The 18,445-nt window shown below is 47.0% G+C and overlaps 1 protein-coding gene across 1 annotated transcript in view; it reads right to left on the bottom strand.

Moving 5' to 3' along the window:
• Positions 1-8,242: 8,242 nt before the first annotated feature.
• The window catches only part of CD247 (CD247 molecule), an 85,348-nt gene continuing 75,145 nt past the window's right edge, over positions 8,243-18,445 (bottom strand). Inside the window, exons 3-8 of the mRNA XM_023510818.1 lie at positions 17,911-17,967; positions 17,173-17,253; positions 12,807-12,842; positions 11,893-11,949; positions 10,589-10,630; positions 8,243-9,350 (exon numbers count right to left, since the gene is read on the bottom strand). Of these exons, the coding sequence (XP_023366586.1) occupies positions 9,285-9,350; positions 10,589-10,630; positions 11,893-11,949; positions 12,807-12,842; positions 17,173-17,253; positions 17,911-17,967 (339 nt within the window). The 3' untranslated portion in view covers positions 8,243-9,284. The remainder of the gene's footprint in view (positions 9,351-10,588; positions 10,631-11,892; positions 11,950-12,806; positions 12,843-17,172; positions 17,254-17,910; positions 17,968-18,445) is intronic.

The raw sequence follows: 18,445 nt of genomic DNA, 5'->3' as shown, positions 1-18,445 counted from the left end.
TTTCCCTGTGATTGGGTTTGAGATTTGTTGGCTTCTCTGTGGTCTGATCCACAGCACAGTGTGTGGTGGTGTGCAGGTAACATGAGGGTACCCAATGGGTGCAGGACCCCTGAGGGTGCATTTACATCCCTGCCTATGGCTGCCTGTGTCCCCCAGACCCTGCCAGACTCTCCTGATGATTCATTACCTCTGTGTAGAGCAGAAGCTTAGGCAAAGGACGAATGTATGAATGTCTGGGTGTGCACTTGAGAAATAGAGGCAGAACTAGACATACACCAGTTAATTTGGAGAGGAAAGAAGAGGTGAGTGATTGATTTATCCTAATCTAGGAAAACTAAAGTGAAACAGATTATTTTTGTCTCCCTCTGTCAAGTTATTAGATGTTATGCTACTAGCACAGCATTTTAAAACCTTACTACTTTTTCTCATACCAAGGCTAGTAGTTCTCCAAACAGCAAAAAACAAACCAAGAAGTTGAAAACTGATCTGCTCACCTTAATGCATGTAAGAAGGTGTGACCCTCAAGGATTGGTTGGTCAGTGGAATGGAGAAGAGTATTATTCTTGGTGGGAAAGTGAATGAGAAATGATGCTGGTCTGTGCTGGTCTAGGGAAAATTACAAGCCCTTCTGCCCATCCTATGGGACAGAACTTTCTCAGCTCCCTGAGTTCAGATATAAACTATATCTCCAGAAGTCCTATTTTTTTAAATAAATGATCTATCTCACATATCTTAGTGGGATTTGGTTTGGATACCAAAGACACTGCGATACCATTCTTTGCTTATTCTTGTTTTCAAGACAGGCAGAGGGAATAAGAACAAAAAGCTGATATTTGGAAAGCTTTTTTTTTGCCTCTTCCCTGCCCTTTTCCTTTCTGCCTTCCCTGCTTTTTAAAGGAGGGAAAGACTTCTTGTTGGTTATCCTGGCTTTGGGAAAGAAATTTGTTTTGTTTTGCTCTGTTGGCTCTGTAAAGATGGATAGGGTTTCTCTGTGTAACAGTGATATTCTTGGAATTGCTGAGAAATTTGGGGAGGGCAAAAGATGAGGGTAGAATTTTTTTCTTTGGATGGGGAACCTGCTGCCTTGGGCCACATGTGGCCCTCCAGATCCCCAAGTGCAGCCCCTCGACCAAATCCAAACTTCACAAAACAAATCCCTTTATTAAAAGGATTAGTTGCTAAAATTTGGATTCAGTCAAAAGGATCCAGAAGTCCACATGTTGGCCCCAAGGCGGCAGGTTCTCCACCCTGGGAAGAGCAGGATTACACGGAAAACCAAAAGATCTTCTCTTTCTCTCCTGTAGAGCTGTTTTCTTCCCAAATGTTTTTATAAATGAACTCCAGGGAGTTGAGTAGTTCGTTGTTGTGTACGTTGACTGGACATAGAAAGGGAAAGGGAAAATAAATATATTGCTCTCTGAATAGTCCATCAAAAAATCACCAGGTTGCAGAACTTCATGAAAGCTTTACTAATAGTCTTATTGTTCTGACTTTATATAAAGGTGGTATTAATATTGTGTAATTTTTCAAAGTGCTAGATAGGTTTCTAAGTAGATAATAGTGATATTGAAGAGACGAGCACTTGAAACAAAAGCTGTGGGAAGACAGGTGTGGGTGTGATAAGACACCACTGGAGCACTGAGGTGACGCTTCTGGGGGCTGGGAGGTAGGAGGTGTTCTAGGATTCTGTGTCCCTGAATCTGCCCACTCTGCCCAGGGCTCCATCACCCACTGCCACCTTCTGGTTCAAACCCAGGACACTGTCAAAAGGTTAAGCCCCCAAAACGAATTTACTATAAAAAACGTTGAGGTCTGCTGCAAAGTTTTCCTGTTTTCTTTGTTTACGAGTTCTTGGTTGTGTAAGTGGGCTACACCCTCACAAAAGCAGCTTAAAGCTTCTTTCATAAATTGCCAGTGGCATTGAGTTCCCAAACGTTTTATCCCAGAGTCTGCAGGCAGACAGCTGGATACAGTGCTGTGTAAAAAATGAGACGGTCAAACACTTTAGTTCCTTAAAACTGGGATCTCTTTCAAATGATCAAGAACAGAGCCAAGTAGAGAGAAGACTCTGTGTTCCCACCCAGTGCTAAAAGTGTCTCAAGGTCTGAAAAATACAGGAGGAAATGAAATGCACTTTCAGAAGCTGAAATGACAGTGTCTGCAACAAAAGGCTGTAGTTGTAGGCAGTGGGGGGTACCATCCCTTTGGTTCCATTCCTGCATCAAGTCTGCAGAAGGCACATACTTTCTAAGAGTAGAGTGGACCAGTGCCAGCTGGTTGGGTTTAAAGCTGCAAGCAGTTAGAGAAAAAGAGGTGGGGGGTGGGGAGTATGGAGGGGAGTGAGGACAAGACTTTGCAACCTTGGCTTTCGGCAACATAAATGGTGTGTCTCCTCTATGGGCAGGTCAGGGGAGAGAAAGACTTCTTCCAGCTTCTTTCGTCTGCCTGCATGGGCGTGCATGCATGCATTTCAATCCACAGGAGTCGCTCCCTGCAGGAAGGGCCCTCCTCCCCCATTAGACGCACTTCCATCCCCTCTGTGTTGGCAGTGAAGGCTAGGTGAGTAAGTGTGGGCTGTTCTACCCACCACAAGTCCAGGAGCTGTTGTATACCTCATTTCTAACTCATGACTGAGTAACTTGCTTTAACTTTCTCAAAACCCTACAGAGTTGCCAAGTCTGCCCTCCCTGCTCTCAGTTAGTAATGTCGAACTCTGGCCTATAGCATCATGGGACCGGTAGCCTAGGGTGGGATCCCCCAAAACAAGCCTCTGAATGTCGCTGCTTAAAAGCTACTGCAAACTGAGGGCAAATTGCAATCTTCTGTTTCTTTTTGTTGCAAGGGGTCTTCACAGGTCTCTTAACATCTCTTTTCCCAGCCACCCTGCCTTTAGGGGCTGGCCAGTTACCAGCACCCCCAGCCCACCCCATGTCCTAATGGCTGGCCACACATCCACTTCTGTACTTGTCCTTTCCCTGGTGGGATAGAGGCCATCCCCTTCCCGTCTGAGGCCTCAGGGTTCTGTTTATATTCAGGACTTTGGGTAGAAGGGAAGACACCAAAGGCTCTTTTAAGCTGACTGCTGCATAAACATTTCACTTTTTTCTTTTGACATGACCAAAAAATCCAAATATTTAAGTTTATTATTATTAATATTATTATTATTTGACAATCTTATATCCAATGGGCTCTCTAGAAGCTGCATCCCCAGCCCTTTCACCTTTTCTTTGAATGTAGTTCCTGACCTTCAATTCCCACCCCGAGGGTTGAAAAAAGCTTAGCCAGGTCATAATACTGCTGCTATAAGCCAGGGGAGGGTGGTTTCTTTGTTTTGTTTTGTTTTGTTTTTTAAATTTCCAGCCAAAACCAAAGATTTCTTAATGATTGTATAAACTCAAAACAAACAAAAAAACCAAAGAAAGGGGAAGTCTTCAGCATCAGTCCAACCTGTGGCGTCCTGGCACTTAGAAGAGTGAGGCTGGGGCAGTGGGGGAGCCTCCGACCAATCAGAGAGGGCAGGCAGCTGTCAGCCACCTTCTGGGCTTTTCCACAGGTGCATGCTGGGCAGCTGTGGCCCTTGCCAACTTGCAGGCATGCCAAGAAACGAATTGGCATTCAGATTTTCCAAACAAAGACAGAACCCCATCACCACCATAATCCACCCTACAACAACCAGGGTCACCACAGGGATTTAGCACAGGGACTAGGGAGGGTGGGAGCCACTGCTGAACTGGCCGAGGACTCCACAGAGTGGGGGACATTGAAGACACTGGTGCAGGATTGGCTGCTCTGCTGGGTGCTTTAACCTCTGGGGCTGGGCGAATGCACGCCAAGGGGCCCTTCAGAGCCTTTTTTATCTTTTCCTTTACTGGAACTGCTTGGAAGTGGCTGGCCTGTGTGTGAGAAAACATGCAGAAAGATTATCAAGCTTTTCATTTCTCTTTATTGTAGTTTTGTTTCCTTTTTGCAGCACCACTGTGCAACTATGCATTGTATTTCACAACCTTTTGTGCTAGGTAGATGCCTGTGACTTTTTAACTTGGGGGGGTGGGGGGATTGCAAATGAAGGAACTTTTTACATGGATCTTTTTAATCTCAGTTGATTGGGGGAGGGGGGTATTTGGTTCTAGGGTCATACAAGCTCTATCCCAAAGCAAAATCCAAATGTTAATAATATTAGCCTGATGCAGATACCAAAGATAATTTCTTTCCTGCAGAACCTTAGACTTGTGTATTAAGTACGATTACCCAGCACTTGCATTAGTCTAACCTCAGTAATTCCAAAGCTTAGATGTATATTTTGGTATATTTCTGGGATATTAAAAAAAAATGTTGTTTAACTTCTTGTTTGTTTCAGTGTAATGCTCTTAAAGTCATAGCATGAAAATAATTGAACTGTCCTATTCTTAGTAGTTTGAAATAATAGTATTTTTGTATGTTTTGGGTGTGTCTATGTATGTATTAACATAACAGTTTTCACTGCCTAGGTGTTCATAATAAAAAAGAAAATGAAAAAGTTTCGAGTGTACATAATATTCAATAATAATCTTCCACCAGGTGTCAATTTGGATTGCCCATTCCTGTTCCCAGTCGGGATTTTGTTTTGTTTTAAAGAGACAGTGATCGTGTTTTTCTAAAGACATTTTCTTTCTCTCTGTCTTTGAATATCTTCACTCCCCCACCTCTTCTCTTCTTTCTTTTTTTTTTTTTTAATTATTAATTCAGGGGTGTTTTTCCACTGTTGTCAAGGGAGAAACATGAGGGGAATTGGCCCCTTGGCCTCCCAGAACTTTCTGTTTTATGTACTTTAAAATGTGAGTTTGAGTTCTTCTTTGTGGAAACTTAAGATGTGGTGTAAATGATTCTTTCCAAAACTGTCCAGCAGCTTTATGAGGCAGTGACAATTCCTAGGTAGTTTATTGGGAGTCCTGCATTTCTCCTTACTTAGATCACTCTGCAATCTGGGTGGCTATTGTATAGCCTCACTGCCCCAGAGCGCTTGTTTAGCCATTTCCCCTCGATAGGAATATTTTATAAGAATCAGCTGATAACTTGGCGTGCTGGTCCTTGTTATCTATGCCCCTGGGAAACACATGTTTTCTTGGTTTTCAAAACCTGAAACACAAGCGACTTTACATTTTGGGGAATTAGCTGATGATACCTCCTGAGGCCTGAGGAGGTGGTGGGGGAATATGAGCGGTGCTGTCTCTTTAAAAGTGCCCTTTATGTGATTCCCCTCCTGGGGCTGCCTGCAGGGGCTGTAGGCTTGGGAGAGATTGTGTAGGTGACAGTGAATCAGAATGAAATGGTAGATTTTGTGTAGATGCATTTGTCTGCTGTAATTTTTTATATATATATTAAACTTACTGTAACTGTACAGTTCATTTCTGTTGTAAAACATCATTAAACCATTTTCCAAGTGTTTTCACATTGTTGGAGTTTCTTTGAAGTTGCTGTGTTGGTGGTCTGGATGCTCCACCCACACGCATCCTCACAGCCTGCTTGCACAAACCTCCCAAGGTATTTTTTCTGGTAGGTGCTCTCAGGAACCCCAGAATCATAAGCATTCGGTTCTGCCTCCCTGCCCCCACAAGCTCCTGCCTTTCAGACTTCCCCCCTGGGCTCCACAGGGAGCTGCGGTCACTGCATAAACCACTAGCTGTGGTTTAGTGGGGGCCCTGAGCTGAGCAGCAGTCCAAGCAAGCTGCTTCAAGTGATCAAACACTCGGGCCCTTGATTGATCCTGGGAGAGCGCTCTTCACAGCTCCCAGCTCACTATGGATTTGACTGCAGAACTAGGATTGAACTCGACTTTTCCAAATGTATTGTTGAAACTACCGTGCCCCTCTAGCATTTCTGGCCAAGTCCTGAACATCGTTCTCCGGGGAAGCTGACCTGAGCTTGGCACCCGCCCTCCTGTGGAAGGATGCACAGCGTGGCGCCCTCTGGCGCGTGGCACTTGTCCGCATTCAGTGTCTTAATACGGTTCATTGACCTCATAGAAAGGAAAGTTTGAATTCTAAAATGAATTCCCCATAGAGAAAAAGCTGCAACTTGTTGAAGAACTTTGGGAAGTTCCCTGTCACGTACTGACAGTCTGATGACCTTCTCCTTGAGATAGGTGATAGGCAGGGAGAGCTGTAGCGAAATGTCCTAGAAGGGGACCAAATTGGGAAGACAAATATTGGGTCCTCTTCTCCACTGCTCCTACATCAAAAGAACTTCTCCTTTCCATTCTATCCCCTCTTACATTTATCGCTTGCATTTACATTTGTAAAGTTGTTTCCTTAAAGTAATTTCAAGTTTTTAACAAATGGACTTTAGCAAGCAAAACCCACTCATCACATCTGAGAGAATGGAGATAAACTAGTGAGGAGAAGATTCTGTTACCCTATGGTCCTTTTTTACAAAGTGTTAGATTCTAACCCTCTTCCGGGGATGCATACAAAGCTGATATTAGTAGTGTCTGTCCTTACTCTTTTCTCTGTGGGGAGCCTTTTCTCTCTTCAAATAGGGACTGAAGTCATTGAGCTGACATGGCCAGCACCAAGCACCCAACACCCCCCCCCACCCCAAGTTATTCATGGACAGAGCAAGGCCCACAGCTAAGCAGGTGGCCAAGTGACAAGGCTTTAACTCACCTCTGGAGTTGTCCTCAGCTTAAATTCGTCATGTGCCCTTTTTTCCCTGCTAGGGCTGGCTTTGGTGTTTTAAATATCATCACTCTGTTCACAGGTGTCCTGTGAACCAGGAACCTTGAGTCTTATTCCAAGAATAACCTTGAATCGTACTGTAGAAAGAAAGACAAGTGATCAGAAATACCTACCTTCTACCTCTGAATTTAGTGACATTGAAGCAATGCACTTTTGCAGATATTGAGAGCATTTTATATGTGTCTTGGTTCCTCAACAAGTAACATTCTCTATTTCCTTGATTCTAGGACACATCTTCACATTTTGACAAATGAAACAAAACTGCATCTTACAATGGATATTTATATTTAACATAATGTTTCTTCCCTTGAAATAACGTGATGGTGCATCCTGTCTTAAAATTAGCAGTGTCTTGGGATGGAGGGGAATACACTTGTGCTTTGGAGAGGGCACTGCCAGACCTCAGGAAGGGCAGGAATCCTAGGGATTTCAGAGGTATCTCTCACCTTGCATCCAGGGCATCACTGTCAGAAACTGGTTTCGCAGCCCTGGCTCTGAGCACACCTGCTGGTCCTGTCCACCCCACCCCCGTTCACTGTAGCTACCACACATGTGGCCTGAAATGCCCTGCAGCCTGGGTTAGCTTCAGCACCGCAGCTCACTTCCAGCTTCCCTCCTCACCTCATGAGACACACTTGGCAGAATTAGGTCAAACGCTCTTATTTTCAAGCCAGCCATACAGGTCACACAGCCCATATATAACTTTGCTCACCTTGAAACGAGGTTTAGCACAACCCCTAGGTATGAAGTGCACTCACTTTCACTAACAGATGAGCCAGCCTTCAGTTTTAAAATCCCAGCAAGTAGCAGAGTTTTTCTGAGGCCAAGTTCCAAAGCAAATAAATGCCTTCTCTGCTTAGTGGCCTGTGAGTTGTTACACCTGACACCTGCCTGGCAGTGAAGGGCATTGCTCCAGTTGGAATTCCAAATTTTCAAGGGCTTTGAATAGTCACGGTCTTTGACTTCTGCTTTGAAAAAATCAAAGTCTTTATGTAATGTTAATGGGTACGCTTGGTGAGTTGGGACCTTATGTGCAGCCACTGCAGTTAGAGGATATACTGGTAGGGACAGGGCCAGCTTTCCTGAGAGAAACTGACCTAACAGACCTCTGTTCTCTCCTGAACCCCATGGACTGAGGTATTCTGTGCTATGGGTAATTCCCAGACACCCTCTGCTCACGTGCCGCTTCTTGCTGACACCTGAATGAGAGGGTGGCCTCTCCTGCATCTTTTCCTGTGCCACAAGCTGGGCGCCATGCTGCAGGCTCCTTTCCCATGGCCCACTCTGGTTCTCGTGCAGCTGAGGACCAACCTGACACTATACCATACCACCCCTGCTCACTTTGCACCGTGTGACACTGTCCTCATGGCAGCCTTCTGGGCCACAGGGACCTGCGCTCACCTGCCAGTTTAGAGGAGTTGTCCTGTTCACTCTCTGAACCCTTCCCCCAAGGGCAACCTGCTGATTTCCTGATGACTAAATTGTCATTACAGGCTTGAAACAAAGCTTAGAGTGCAGCAGTATTTTTTACTGAAGCAGTTTTTATTATGCAAAATAGTGAGGCCTTAGCAATCCAGTACAGTATAAATTAAAACCAAGTAGAGCAGAGAGGCTTTCCCTTCCACGGTCATGTGCCCTTTAATTAAACAGCAATGTTCCAGGCAGGCTGACTGAGGATTTCCCAACATGCCACTGTCCCCTGGGATCCTGACAGTTCTCGTGGTGTCGCATCTTTCCTCGAGGCCTTCACAGTGAAGAGCTGACAACGTTCATCCACTGCAAGTCCCAGGCAGCCCAAGGGCCGGGAAGAACATAGGCTCGCTGCCCAACTTCTCCTGCTCCCGCATGCTCTGTTCATGTTGTGTAATGACATCATGATGTGTTTTATACCAGTTTGTGCACAATTCAGAGACGGTCCTGTTCATCTTCCAGCCCCGTAGTGCCCGGCACACATGCACGAATGTGGAATGTAGGCCTCGTGGAAGGAGGCCCCTGGCTGCCCTCATGCCCCATACCTTCCCCGCTAGCCATTTACCCCTTCCCAAATGCCCATCCCTTTCACAGGTAGGTATAACACAGCCCTGTTACAAGTTACCCTAAAAGGAAGGAAAGTCTAACAACAGAAACCAAATTTACAACAGAGCAAAGCCACTCAAATACTGACCGGACGATAGCGACTATTAGGACATGTGCTAGCATCTGGGGACTTTACAAAGCACAGAATCAGCAACTCAGCTGTGAGAGGGAGTGTGGCTGCGTCCCAGTGACAGTGCAGAGACACCTCTCAGTGACAGCCCAGGGCCGCCAGGAGAGGCGTCTGCTTATGGTCACCAGCAAGCCAGAAGTCCCAAGATCAGGGCTATAACCCTGGGGCATGCATTCCCCTAAAAGAGTCCAGGGACAAGATTCTGGTTCTGATGGTTTGGAATCGGATATGACCAAAGCATCCTAGTCACAAAGAGGAATACTTTGGTAGTCAAGAAATATGAGTGAACTGGGTTGATAAAGATCTTGTGTCTCACAATCTGGGCGTCTACAGGTCTGGCCTGTGAGGGTTGCAACCCCTGGCTGTTAGCGAGGGGGCAGGGCCTGCATGTGGAGGGCATCATAGGTATCCTTGGTGGCTGTGCTGAGCCCCTGTGAAAACAAATCAGAAGAGAAGAGTCTCAGTCAGGAGCCTCTGTAGGCAGGAACCAACCCAGAGCCAACAGATATGACCTCCCACCTAGCTCCCAGGAAGACTCCCCTCACCCCACAGGCAGAAGCCTGGGCTGAGAGGACTGCAGGAGACATGGGTCTGTGCCCTGCTCAGAGTGGCCTTGTGGGAACTCTTTCCCAGCTAAATTCTCACTCCTCTTCCCAGCTTCCCAAGTGCCATGAGCTACAGCACTTGGGCCCAGCCAACTTCTGTCAGAACAAAGAAGAGGGGGCGTCTCCCACCTCTAATACAGAGCTAGAAATAAGGGACGGGGCCGTGCCTGCACTGGAGACGCTGCTGTCCCTGGTACCTGGGCCCACAGGCAGCCTGGACTTGTCACAGGGAGAGAATGGGGGCTTCTGGGCCTCAGCCCTCCTCCATGCACCTCCTTCCCAAGCCCTGCTATTCCAGTACGTTCTTTGTCAGGGCACAGGTAGGTAAGGCTGTCCCAATCTGGCTAGAACGCCTCTCTCTGGTCCAGCCAGGGGCCAGGAAGAAGGGAGAGCAAAAGCAGCCACACAGGCGGGTTTCTGTGGCTTTTCTGATGCTACCCTCAACTCAGCCAAGCCGGGCATCGCGACACTCTGAAGTCAGAAAAGCGAGTTGTGAGCAGCCCAGTGGAGCCATGAGGAGAGAGAGGAGAATCTTGGAGATCATGTTTTAGAGAAATGGGTTAACTGTGCTTCATTTGCATGATGATTTGCATAAACCAGACACCTGACTGAAATAACATTTTCCTTTTGAAGTTAGCTGTTTTTTTCCTCCATCTTCCCACCCTTCCTCTCATCTTACAAGGTCTAAGGATACAAGGCAGAGCCAGGTTTCTGCAAGGAAGGGCCCAAAGCAGTGGGCAGAGAGGCAGGAAATCGCTCGTGTGGTGTCCTTTGCCTACATTTGCACCTGTGGGGAGACCGCACACCCTCCTGCACCACAGTGCACGGGGCTGCCACAGCCTCCTTGCTGGAGCCAAGCAGTTTGCTTGAATGGCTAAGTGCCACCCTACCCCAAGGATTTTCTGGCCATAGAGTCACCACTGGCCAGAATGAATGCCCTGCATTTGCCCTGCCCAGCTGTTGGCAAAAGCTGGTACCACCAACAAACAAAATGTGAGAGCTTTGATCTTGCCCCCTGTCAGATGCCCCCCACAGCCCACCAGAAGGAACTTGGCAGCTCGTACCTGGTACAGGGCATCGTGTCCCTTGCCTCTCCTCCTCTGGTTCTTTGGAAGTGAAATGAGAAAAGGATTAGAAAGTCAGGCAGTCAGCAGGGGCTTTTCTGCTCAAAGGTCCCCAGAAAGTCAGGGGTGACTTGTCTCCCAGCAGGACACCTGTCAGACCCCTCAGGCCCCAAACCACACCGAGGTCTTGCTCTGAAAGAGACCGGGTTTTGCTCTGCCCGTTCAGATACTAACAAATATCAGATTCCTAGGATCTGGGTCCCCTGGGGTCTGGCTCTGTTGTTCACTGCTTGGAAGGAATAGGCTTCCCTTCGGTTCTTAAATTCTTGCCTGGTTGTCAAAGCTTGCTGGGCTGGCAATGAGCCCTTCTGAAAAGTTACAGCTCTGGCATAGTCAGTTCAAATCCTGACTCCCAGGCTGGATGTGGAGGCTCATGCCTGTAATCCCAGCACATGGGAGGCCTTGGTGGGTGGAATGCCTCAGTTTACAGGTTTGAAACCAGCCTGAGGCAGAGGGAGATCTCGTATCTAAAAATAGCCCAGCGTTGTGGCAGGTGCCTGTAGTCCCAGCTACTTGGGAGGACGAGGCAAGAGAATCACTTGAGCCCAAGAGTTTGAGGCTGCTGTGAGCTGTCACAGCACAGCACTCTACATAGGGCAACAAAGCAAAACTCTCAAAAAAAAAAATCCTGGTTCCCCTGTTTATTAGCTGTGTGAGCTTGGATAAGTTACTTAACCACCTGTGCCTGGCAGGGCACATGTTTCTCATCAAGTTATTGTGAGAATTAAATAAAATGACAGAAGGCCCCTGCCTAGGAGGGTGCAATGTTTCACTCTATTTTGAAATTCTTAATCATTTGTGAACAAGGGACCCCATGTTTCATTTTGCCCTGGGCCCGGCAGTCCTGAGCTTTGAACACACATAAAACGCTCAACGCTTATTAAAAGTGACCTGTTTTTGCCAAGTTTCACAAATCTAGATTTGGTTTTTGGTCCTGAAAGAGGATCAGCCCCTAGTTTCTTATAAACTATTGACCTGGATGAGAGCTGGGTTCACCTTTCCCCTATGGTGGCCACCACATTGGCTTTTTTTTTTTTTTTTTTTTGCAGTTTTTGGCCGGGGCTGGGTTTGAACCCACTACCTCTGGTATATGGGGCCAGTACCCTACTCCTTTGAGTCACAGGCACTGCCCCACCACACTGGCTTTAGCAGGTGGGATTTAGAGTGGATGGGAAAGGTCTGCGGCAGGCACATCCAGAAGAGCACAAGGAACTCCTTTGGAATTAAGGAAGAGCAACACTCACCTCGCCTTTTACCTTAATCTCGCTGTAGGCCTCTGCCATCTTGTCTTTCTGCAGGGCCTGGGGAAGAGGGGTGAGACTCTGATTTTACTGACTAATGCAGTAGGTCCCTGCAAGAGGGAGCCCCTTGATTCCCAGGTACTCAGGGGCTCCCACAATCAAGGCTTCAAATCTTATTCACACCAATTTCTCTGCCCACAACCAGCTCCTCCCCCTTCTCCTCTTGTCCTCAGCCCCTTGGAATCTCCTCTAAGCTGCCAGCCCTCTGCGCTGAGCTGAGAAGCTCAGGTTAGGGCTCAAAAGGACAAGATGTGACGCTCTAGACAAAGACCTGGGATTGGACAATACAAGGGCTCTACAATACCTGAAGCCCCCAGAATCACATATTTGCCTCTTCACACAGCCAACACCAGGGACTGGAACCTGGTGGAACCCCACCCCACCTAGGAGGGACCTTGGCGACCCATTTAGAGAAGGCTACAGGCTACCACCTACAAGGGGACCCTGCGTGGCAGACCCAGATCAATGGTCTAAGAAGGACAGTCAGGTTCACTCCCAGGATGGTGAGGTTGACCTTCCAGTGAAAAGAAACACTCGGGAGAACCCTCCAGCCCTCAGAGGGGCCCACCAGCTTGACCTCGCTGCAACCCCTACACCCCAGGCTGACCAACTTAGGACCTCCAGCAGTAGGCACGGGGGAGAGAGGGAAGACAAGAGGAGGGGAGATAAGTTGTCACTTTTCAGTGAAGGGGTCTTTCTAGAAGCAGGTGCTACTGTAGGCAGCAAGCAGGTGAGACATTATTTGACCCAGGGAAGGGACGGTCTGGATAAAGATGATGGGGAAACATCACCCAGAGCCCCCCTTCAGCCTTTCCCTTCAACTTTCCAAGGTAAAATGTGAAAGCTTCTTTACTCACATTGTATAGGCCTTCCTGAGGATTCTTCCTCCTCTGCTAGGAAAGAAAACGGGGACAAAGTTATGGGCAAAGAAAGGTGAATCCAGGCCATGAGAGCCACATCCTGCTCCTGCTGCCCCGGCCCCTCTTCTCCCCAGGCTCCCCAGCCTTGCCAGGCCGCTGTGGGGCCACAGTACCACACAGCCCATACTTGGTTACATTCATTTGAATGTACACTTCACCCTCCCCAAGGGACCCAACCAAACCCAAGATTGCCCAGAACAGACCATGGGAATCTCTGCTAATGGCCTGTCTATTGAAAACCTTATAAGTGGGACTTATAACTGATGACAGTAGGCACCAGGTACCCTCATTTGGGGCAGGGCCAGCCACTGCAAGGCAGATCCAACTGAGAGGTGGCCCATGCCGTCCTAGTATAGACAAGAGGAGGAGAGAAGAACCGCACCTAGAGCATAGCGCCAGGAGTGATCAGCAACACCAGGGGCATCTCTACTGCCCATTCAGTTGAGCAACAGCATGCCTGGGAAAGGGCTCAGAGGGCCTGGACAGGGGCTGATGGACAGTTGTGACCAGAAACATCAAAAGCCAGTGGCAGCATCAGGCAGTACCTGATGCCCCAGGTACCTTATGGGGCAGCCCCAGCCTTTGTCCTGAGCCCTGCTCTTAAGATGAGCCTAACAAACCAAGTTCTACAACACATTGAAAGGGCTGCATGCCATCTCAGATGAGATTTATCTCTGGATACAAGGATGATTCAACATACACAAATCAATAAATTTGATAGACAGCATTAACACAGTACAGGACAAAATCACATGATCATTTCACTAGATGCAGAAAAAGCCTTTGACAAAATTCAGCATCCTTTCATGTTAATTAAATTCTCAACATATTAGGTATAGAGGGAATGTACTTTAACACCATAAGGGCCACAAACCCACAGCTAATATCATATCCAACAGGGAGATGTTGAAAGCTTTTCTTCTAAAATCTGAAACAAGGGTTGCACCTGTGGCTCAGTGGGTAGGGTGCTGGCCCCCTATACTGAAGGTGGTGGGTTCGAACCTAGCCCAGCCAGCCAAAACAGCAGTGGCAACTGCAACAAAAAATAGCTGGGTGTTGTGGTGGGCACCTGTAGTCCCAGCTACTCAGGAGGCTGAGGAAAGAGATGGCTTAAGCCCAAGAGTTGGAGGCTGCTGTGAGCTGTGATGCCATAACATTCTACAGAGGGTGACAGAGACTCTGTCTCAAATAATAATAATAATAATAAAATCTGAAACAAGACAAGGATACCCACTCTGAACAATCCTGTTTAATACTGTACAAGAGGTCCCAGCCAAACCAATTAGGCAAAAGCAAGAAATAAAAGTAACTAATCAGAAAGAAAGAAGTTAAATTGTCCCTATTTGCAGATGACATATCTTATACATAGAAATCCCTGAAGATTTCACCACAAAAAAAAAAAAGAAAAACTGTTAGAACTGAAAAAGGAATTTAATAAAGTTGCAGAACACAAAATCACACAAAAATTGGTAGCATTTCTCTATAACAACAAACTTTCTGAAAAAGAAATCAAGAGAATAATCTCATGTACAATAGCTCAATAAAATACTTAGGAATAAATTTAACCAAAAGTAAAAGACCTGTACACTGAAAATTATATAATTAATGAAATTGAAAAAGACACAGATAAATGGAAAGCTATCCCATGTTCATAAATTGAAAGAATTAATATTGTTAAAATATGCTCTCCAAAATAATCTACAAATTCAATGTAATCCCTATCAAAATTCCAATGCCATTTCTCATAGATATAGAAAAATGCTAAAATACATATGGAACGACAAAAAAAAAAAAACAGTCAAGGCAATCATGAACAACGCTGGAGGCATCACACTATCTGATTTCAAACTACACTACAAAGTGATAGTAATTAGAACAGCATGGTACTGATATGAAAATAGACACATTAACCAATGACTGGAACAGAATAGAGAGCCCAGAAGAGAATCCACCCACCTATGGTCAGTTGATCTTTGACAAAGGTGCCAAGAATGTATGATGGGAAATTGACAGTTTCTTCAATAAATAGTGTTGGGAAAACTGAATATACATATTGAAAACTTGTTTCATTGTACTACTTACAAAAATCCACTCCAAACTGATTAAAGACTTAAACATAAGTCTTTGCTTTATTTGTTTTGTTTTTGAGACTGGTTCTTACTCTGTTGCCTGGGCTGGAGTACAGTGGCATCACCACAGTCACTGCAACCTCAACTCCTGAACTCAAGTCATCCTCTTGAGCCTCCCAAGTCGCTGGGACTATAGACATGTGCCACCATGTCCAACTTTTAAACATAAGTCTTGAAACCATAAAACCAGTAGAGAAAAACATAGGGAGAAACTCTAGGACATTGGTCTAGATGATCATTTTTTTTTTAGCTTTGACTTCAAAAGCACAGGTAACAAAAGCCAAGATAGACAAATGGGATTACATGAAAATAAAAACCTTCTGTACATCAAAGGAAACAATTGGCCGGTCCTGGTGGCTCACACCTGTAATCCCAGTGTTCTGGGAGGCTGAGGCAGGTAGATTGTCTGAGCTCAGGTGTTGGACACCAGCCTGAGCAAGAGTGAAACCCCATCTGTGTTAAAAATAGAAAAACTAGCCAGGTGTTGTTGTGGACACCTGTAGTCCCAGCTACTTGAGAGGCTGAAGTAAGAGGCTGGCTTGAGCCCAAGAGTTTGCAGTTGCTGTGGCGCTGAGCTATGGCACTCTACTCAGGTGATTAAGTGAGTCTCAGAAAAAAAAAGAAAAAGGAAACAATTAACAGAGTGAAGAGATGATCTACAGATTGAAAGAGAATATTTGCAAGGCATACAACAGATAAAGGATTAATATCTAAAATATATAAGGAACACAAACAATTCCATAGACAAAAGTAATTACTTAAGAAATGGACAAGAAACCTGAATAGACATTTCTCAAAAGAAGACATAAGAATAGCTACAAGATATATGAAAAAATGGGTGATGCAAATCAAAACCACAAGGAGATATCATCTCATAACTATTAGGATGGCTATTCTCAAAAAGACAAGGCAACAAGCATTGGGAGAGGATGTGGAGGAAAGGGAACTTTTGTATGCTGCTGATGGAAATGTAAATTAGTAAAACCATTATTCTGCTGGGTATTTACCCCAAAGATTTGACATTAGTTTGTTGAAGAGACACCTGCATTCCCATGTTCACTGCCTCACTATTCACAATAGCAGAGATATGGGATCAACCCAAGTGTCCATCAGGGATGAATGGATAAAGAACGCGTGGTACGTATGCACAGTGAAATATTATTTAGCTTTAAGGCAGGAAGAAACTCTGTCACTTGCAATAACATGGATAGAATGGGAGAACATTATGCTAAGTGAAGTAACCCAAACACAGAAACACAAACCCCGCATGCTCCCACCTACATGTGGAATCTAAAACAGTGGAACTCCTAGAAGCAAAGAGCAGGATGGGTGGGGTACTGCAAAGATGGAAGTCAAAGGGTCCAGAGCCTCAGTTAGATTACAGGAATAAGGTTGACTTTTTTTTTTTTTAAGATTAGATCAATAACACAGCACACTGAATCTAGTTAATAATTGACTGTACATGTCAATATTGCTGAGAGTAAATTTCTAATGTTCTCATCACAAAAAAAGTTAAATATTTGCCATGTATTAATCATCCCACACTGTATTAAAAAAATCACAAACTCCACTTTGGACCCCATAAATATATATACAGCTACAACGTGTCAATATACAATAAAAATAAAATAAATATAACTAGGATGAAGGAGGAAGAAAAGAGGACCCTAGCCTGGCCTCATCTAGTGGCTTCCCTCCCCTCAGGGTGCAGAGTCTACAAAGACAAGACAACAGAGCCACCAGGGCTGGTACCCTGACCAGGCTCCTTGTCCAGTGGTCTTGGGCCCCTGCCTGGGTGGGTCTCTTCTTCACCAGGTCTCCCCTCCCCGGGTAGATGGTGCCACCATGTGTGCGTCTCAAGGTGGCCAAGGAGCAATGTGAGGGAATGTGGGTGGAGCTGAGATATGGGAATTGGGGGGCCACTTACAGGCATGAGGCCCTTTGAGATCCAGAATGGAACCAAGGAGGTAAGAAGGGGCAGCAGCAGGTGGGTCTTCACCTGTCTTCTTGCCCGAGGCCCCACACGTGTTAGTGTCCCATCTGGTTGCAGAGTGTGCTGGTGCTGAGCCGGTCTCTCAGAGCCACCCTGTGCCCCAGCAGGGCTGAGTCCCCCGGGCCCCTGCCCCGACACACACACACATATACACACAGAGGCAGAGAAAGGGGTTCCCTACCTGCTTCCCTCCCATTTCAGGATCGGGCACCCGTCTCTTATCCAAAATGTCATACTCCTCTCTCCGTCCTAGATTGAGCTCCTAAAACAGACAGGAGAATGTTAGGCTCAGGAAAGAGGAACCTCAGGAGGATGAGGCCAGCTGGTTTCCCTCTCTCTGGTGGCTCACAAGAAATGGGGGAGACAGATGAGAGGGTGGTAACTGGTCCATCTGGATGCCACCGTCTCCGAGAACACACAATGCTATGCGGGTGGACCGTCTCAAAGTGCTTTTCTTACTATATGCTGGTCAGTAACAACGTTGTCATGAGCAAATCAAGAAACTGGGGCTTGGAGAGGGAGATAGATTCAACCCCAGACCCACTGCACAGGGGTGTGCAGTTGCTTCCACCTCAGCTGTGAAGATTCTAAGACATTCCCTCTCCACCCCCTCCAGCAATTGCAAATTGCTGATGGCCCAGGGCTCATCCGCCGGCAGGGGCTTTATTAAGCGCCACCAGTGCGGCCCATTCATCAAACCCTTTAAGCGCATGTGGTCCTCAAAGTGCCCCATCATGGGTACAGCGACGATTCCCGTTTTAGGGGTTAGAAAACTGAGATTAAACAAGTTGCCGCTGCGTCCAAGAGCTGATAGTCCAGGGCCAGATCTAACGCCGAGACTCCAGACTGCGCGTTTCCCTACGTCCCAGCAGAGGACGGTCCCTCCTTTCTGCACGGGTCTCGGTTAAGGCTGACTTACATTGTAGAGCTGGTTCTGGCCTTGCTGGTGCGCGGAGTTGTCTGCGCTCCTGCTGAACTGGAACACAAGAGAGCCGCGCATTACTGCTCCGCGCGTGGGCGCTCAGGGCGCCAGGGCCCGCGGTGACCCGAGGGACATCCCTGCTCCCCTGCTGGACAGCAAACAGCGGGCGCTCAGCCAGCTGGGGCCGAGCCTGGCCGGGCCGGGGCGTGGCAGCCCTTTTTCTCAGCTCAACTGTTTTTTTCTCCTCCCACCTGTGACACGCGCGTCCGCCTCCCGGGCCCGGGGCCCGCGGGAGTTTAGCGTCCCCGCAAGTGCCCTCGCGCGTGCGCAGAGGTGCGGACTCGCGGCCGCGCTCCCGGGAGTCGGGCGGATTCTCCAGGGAGGCTGGGGACAGTCCAGGGTGGATGGGGCACACAAGGTCCCATCTTCTAGCCTCTGATCTTGACCCCTGGGCCTAAGTGCTTTCTGTGCACCATAACCTGGAGGCACCCGCGCCGGGTGGCCTGGCGCTGGCCTCGTGGCCTGAGTGTCC

The sequence above is a fragment of the Otolemur garnettii genome, unplaced genomic scaffold, assembly GCF_000181295.1.
Source record: "Otolemur garnettii isolate 467f Iridium unplaced genomic scaffold, OtoGar3 scaffold00016, whole genome shotgun sequence".
In the NCBI taxonomy this organism is placed as follows: Eukaryota; Metazoa; Chordata; class Mammalia; order Primates; family Galagidae; genus Otolemur; species Otolemur garnettii.
This window is presented reverse-complemented; position numbering and strand designations above follow the sequence as displayed.